Here is a 6,000-nt window from a genome sequence, read left to right as displayed (position 1 = left end):
TCTTTTGATGATCATTTGACTTGGAAAGTTTTTATTCCTCATAGGGTTGTTTGTCTTGTGGATTTAATAAAAATATTAGTGAGCACTTAGGAAAACGATACAATTCAATGCCATGTCGAACCTCATTCTTCATTCCTTTTGAGGGCCACTATCCATTCCGAACTTGATATTTCTACACAATCATTTCCATAGCATAAAGAATTGGTAGCATAGACTCGAATTCATGTATTCCAAGGGTCAAGAAATATCTGTTAAGTATAAGAATACTAATCATATCACTTTGGTCCCCCCTTAGCTATTGAGATCGCTTTTCCTTTACTAAGAATGCCCTTTCTCTTTAGTTTCAAAAGTATATATGGATTCGATGAAAACAGCACTGACGTCCAGATTACGCAACTCTCTAATGAAAATTAAAAGCCCCCACAAAGAAAACGAAAGCAATTGCCATCCAGCAAACAGTAACTATTCTACCCGCTCATCTATTCAAGCACTAGTTTTGAGCCTGGAAACCAATGGAGTTCAAAAAGCTTCCCTTTAGATAGAATTCAAACCAGTTCTATACAATCATTTCCATAGCTCATTCAGTGCTGATCAGAAGTATGTCCATCATGAGTTCCATGGAGAAGACACGTGATTCCAGGTTTTCTTTTCTCCTTATTATTTTGCTTCTTTCTTGTGTTGATAAAAGAATTGCATTCAGTGAAAGGGTGTATTTTTTTACAATGGTTATCGATATTGGCATAGTTTATTATTGTTATTATGATTTGAATTTTATTTTGATTATACTTAATTCAAGATATGACTCAAAGCTATTTATATTCATACATAATTTAAGTAACATCAAGTCAAAAGGCAAGTGGAAACAATGGAGCTTACAAGATGTGAGACCACCAAACAACAAGGAACAAACTCTTACTAAAGGGAAAGCTTTTGAACTGAACTAGAATTAGTGGGAAGAGGGATCTTGACCTCCATAGAGACTTGTGAGAAACCTTAATTAAGCATCCAACCAATCAAGTTCCCAAGCAAAGTAAAGCCTAGAAAACAAAGGACTACTTACGAGATTTGAAAGGGTTCCTACAACCTGAAACAAACCAAACCCCCTACAATAAAGAAAACTTAGTCAAGGGAAGAGACCAATGCTTGAAAATTTTAATCAAGATGGGTTTTGTAATAGGTTACAAAACTGCTACTTCGTTGACAACATCATAACAACCACTCACCAAAGAGCACCAAGAGGCTAAAATCGTAGAAGTCAATTTTGTTGAAATGTTATTATGGAATGTATATAGCGGAGATAAGATTCCTATTTGTAACCCCATATACTCGTAACTTATGATGATAACTACTAGGATTACAAAATAAAATGATAAAAAGAAAAAGGTTAGATGAAATTATTAAAGAATTCGATCTGCTAAATTATTAAAGAATTATTTCTCTTAACCATTCATATTGCTTCTTTTTCACTAACTTGTAAATTGCATTATGTAGAAGAATGTTTCTTTAACAAGGAAGGGGATGATAAGGGGAGGATAATAGTGTAGACTAGATAGTGTCATTCGTTGTGTTAATATTTTTCTTATCATTAACTAGATTCAATTTCATTCAGATATTATTATTCAATTTCTATGTTAAAAATGAAGTCCCAATTTATAACATCGCCTAGTTTACAATTTAAAAATATAATAAAATATGCAAAATGCCACCAAGAAAAGATGAAATGAAACCATTAACAAAATGGATACATGTAACTAAATTATTAAAAAATTATTAATGTTATACAGTCACCATATTTTGTTTGCTTTGTCCTATAAGAATTGTCTTCCTATTAATTTGGTTTGATGCCTAATGATGATGATTTTAAATTTATCGTGTATCTCACCATATGCCAAATCAGAATGCACAACCTCTAAAGAAAGTTATCAACCACTAATAATTTAACATAATTATGGTGATATATTATTGCCATAATTGTGATCAAAAGTGCTTATTTAATAAAATTATAACTTTGTTGACATAATTAGTTTCAAATATTTTTGGATTCGATTGTGTGTCTACTTTTTAGCATCGATGTTCAGATCACACTCAGTGATCCATCATTAGGATGAAGAACAACAAAAGATGCACAATAGAAAGTAAGTTGCAACTCTAGACACACTCAAAAGATAAAAGGAGGGAACAAGAAAAGACACACAAAACAAGAAAAATGATAACCAATTTTTTTTTTAAATTTAAAAATAAAAGAAAGAGACAATTAATTAATAAAGAGAGAGAGAGAGAAATAAAGAAAGAGAAAATAAAAATTAAAGGAAAATTAAAAAATCATGTACAACTAAAAATTATTTTTAAAAAAGAAGGGAAAAGACACACAACTCTAAACAAAAGAAAAAGAACCAAAAAAAAAATCCAAAGACAAGAATTAACTTTAAAACTTTAAAATAAGAGGGGAGGCTAAAAATCAAAAAGTCAAGGAGACACAAATGATAAGATGAAAACAAGAAAAACAAAACATAAACAACTAATTAATTAGTTTTTTATGTTTTGTTTTCTTGTTTTCATTTTATTATTTGCCATATATATATATGGCCCTTGCATGTCATTTTGTAACATAAAAAACTAATTAGTTTTTTATTTAAAAATTTTTTTTTTCTTGTTTTCATCTTATCATTTGCCTCTCCTTGTCTTTTCTTTTTCTTTTGTGTAGAGTTGTGTGCAAGCCTCAAATTTGACTATCACCCTTGCTTGTCACATGATTTTTTGTGACGGTTTGATCATTTTAATGCCTTTCATTATACATTTTATGAAAAAAATTGATTGTCAATTTCATATTTGAATTTAACAATAATTTAAATACATTTTTAAAAAATATAAATATTTTGAAGAGATTAAGCCATTATGAGTTTAAAATAATATTTTTTTGTAATATTAGTAAAAGTCACAAATTTAGAATAGATTTCTAAAAATCATATGTTTTGTTATACAAAGTATCAAATTAAGTAAGCAAGTCTCTAAGTTCATAACATTCTTTACTCTATCTTAAAGACATTCTAAATTGTTTTTTATTAAGAAAAATAGGTTTTGAAGGGTGTCTAAAACCCTGTACAAGTCTAAAGATTTTCAATGAGTGCATAAACAAAAGGTACAACAAAAAAATGTTGAGCTGGTCACTCCCCAATCTAAAGGTAACCATGGTGACAAAAAGCCAATCACCAGCCAAAAGAAAAGATCCAGCAAGGAGGCAAGGCCGGATACATCACAATTTGCTCTTTGATTTAGAGCCTCCATTGCATGATGAGAGATTTATTTCTAAAGGAGGAGTAGATGGCCTAGTTTTCTTTCTTCTTACTGCAGTCCAACCATCCTCCACCTTAGCTACCTCAACAGTCCAATCCCAAGAAGAGACAAAATAATGGAGCCTAGAGGAATCCGAAAAAACAACAATCTCCCTAGAGGAACCCAAAGCCAGCTGGCCCCCCACTAAAACAAGAGGAAAGACCAGAACAGGGGTGCGGCCAGGAGAGGGAACAGGGTCCGGGCCCCCAAGAGGACTAGGAGGAACAACAAACTCCTTCTCCACCAAAGAAACATCTACAGAGGAGACATCCAGAGACAAGGGTAGAACAAAGGAGGTTTCTAATGAAGGGGCCATAGGAGAGCCATCCAGGATAGCAATCGTGGCAGCCACCAGAGAGTCTTGAGAAGGGTCACCATCCCCAACAGAGGGGGCTTTGAGGATAGTGTAATGATCATCCGACACATTCTTCCACCAAGAAGGAGACTTCTTATTTCTAGGTTTTTCAAAGGAGCAACAAGCAGCAAGGTGACCGGTCTTGTGGCACTTCCTGCATTGGAAAGGGATACCTTTGTAATCAAGACACTGGATCCAAGATCCAATCAAAGAGGCCAAACAAATCATCCCTGGGAGACCCTTGGAGATATCAACCTCAACTAGGATCCGAGCATAAGTGGTGCACTACACATTGGAAGAAGCATAATCCACTAGCAAGAAATCCCCAATGGCCTCCCCCACTGCCTCCAGGATAGAATCCACCCAAAGGTGAAGGGGAAGGTTCGGCAACTTGACCCACAGAGGGACCTTGTTAAAGGATATTGTTGTAAATAGTATTAAAAAATATATAAAATTTTAAAAATAGATACTATCAAATAAAATATATCATACATATATATATTTAGATTATTAAATAATAATATATTGTACTTGCTTATAATAAAATTTGATGGTTTATTAGTAAATTTGAGAGTCATACAGTTTTAGAAAAAAAGAGTACTAATCTATACAGCTCAAAAGTGCAAAAATCACCAATACGGCATCAAATTCCAACCCTGGTTGTGTGTCTTTTCCATTTTATTTTTCTTATAATTTGTTGCTTCACTTGACATTTTAATTTATTTTCTTTCTTCTTTTTTGCGCTCTTTTATTGTTGACCAACTCTTTCTTTTATTTAATTATTTTTTTCATTTTGGTTATCATTTTTTCTCATTTTGTGTGTCTTCTTGTGTTCCCTCCTTTTTATCTTTTGAGTGTGTCCATAGCTACAACTTACTAATAAACATCTCTTGTTGTGCTTCATCCTGATAATGGATCACAAAGTGTGATCTAAAACGTTGATGCAAAAAAAATACATACACAATCAAATCTAGAAATCTCTAAAAATAATTATGATGGATTCTAAAAATTCGATATCTTTGGTTGTGATGACATAATTGAAAATGGTCTTGTTTTCACTATCCATCCTTCATAAATGGCCTTAACGAAATAACTTCAACAAGTTACCAACTAAATAGAATCTAGCCAAAATTTTAGGATTTAATATACTTAAAAATAAGGTATAGTTGATTTCGATATACCCTATATGATCATTTTTTACTAATAAAATCAAACAATTTATGATTATTATTACCAAAAACTTTGTTTTCTCCTTTCCAATCTAACCGGTTATAAATCAATAATATATTAGCTTCTATTAAATCATTTTTATTTGGAATTAATTTTATAAAATACTAAAGAATATACCATTATCTAGTTATTGAAATGTTTTGTAATGTTAGGTTCTTATAGAATGCAACATCACATGGAAGAAACTTAAGATCTCTTGGTTAACACATTAAGCTTCTTTTCATTTGTCTTATGATGATTATAAAATGTTTTTTAGGAGGATGTTACTAACTAACCTAAGAGATCATCTTTGATTGGTTAAATATAATTTTGTAAGAGATTTGTAAGTGCATCTCTTGCTTCTACACAGAGAGCTTGAGAATTAAACTTTGCAACCTTGGTTATAGGGTTAAGGGACTTTATGATGGAGTTAAGTGTATCTCTTGCTTCTACATAGAGAGCTTGAGAATTAAACTTTGCATCCTTGGTTATAGGGTTAAGGGACTTTATGATGGAGTTATACTAAGTTCCAAGAGAAATTGTCCTTTAAAGGGTAGTGCATGGGTTCAATTTTGACTAGTTGGACCAAGACTCATAGATTTTGACTTATGATTTTGGGAATCAACTAGTGGTTTTCTTTGATCTAACAGGTCTATAAATTATGGGTCAAAGATCTTAATTGAAAGCACTAGACTCTACATTTTACAACATTGTTGGTGTGATTAAAATGTAAAGTAAATCTTTGTTGTTAATCCTTTAATCATTTTCCCAAGATTATATTTTTTGTCCTTTTAACTTTGCCCCACATATATTTACATAAATTTAGACTCCAAGAGACTTAAGTAATAAACAATGACATAGAACATGTATTTATAGGGTATTATAAATGTCCTAATTTAATTTCTATCCTTCAACTTTTTTATGCTTCTTTTGCATAAATGATTATGATAGAAATAAATACATTCCAATTTTATCTATCTATCCAATGTACCTAACTTTTTAATTAGAACTTTGTATCTTATTGCTCCTATTCTTGAGATTTTGCATATAAAATAAAATTTTCACAATTACATTTCTTAAATTGTTTTTGCTTTGTTAAATGG

General features: G+C 31.5%; 1 protein-coding gene across 1 annotated transcript in view; it reads left to right on the top strand.

Moving 5' to 3' along the window:
* The first annotated feature begins 230 nt into the window (after window positions 1-230).
* LOC149578835 (uncharacterized) overlaps window positions 231-6,000 on the top strand; it is a 36,832-nt gene continuing 31,062 nt past the window's right edge. Inside the window, exon 1 of the mRNA XM_089831981.1 lies at window positions 231-640. Within this exon, the coding sequence (XP_089688107.1) occupies window positions 600-640 (41 nt within the window). The 5' untranslated portion in view covers window positions 231-599. The remainder of the gene's footprint in view (window positions 641-6,000) is intronic.

Source organism: Cupressus sempervirens, chromosome 1 (assembly GCF_028749045.1).
Source record: "Cupressus sempervirens isolate cs-2001-9-10 chromosome 1, ASM2874904v1, whole genome shotgun sequence".
Lineage (NCBI taxonomy): Eukaryota > Viridiplantae > Streptophyta > Pinopsida > Cupressales > Cupressaceae > Cupressus > Cupressus sempervirens.
Note: the sequence above shows the minus strand (reverse complement) of the source record. Positions and strands in the feature narration are given on the sequence as shown.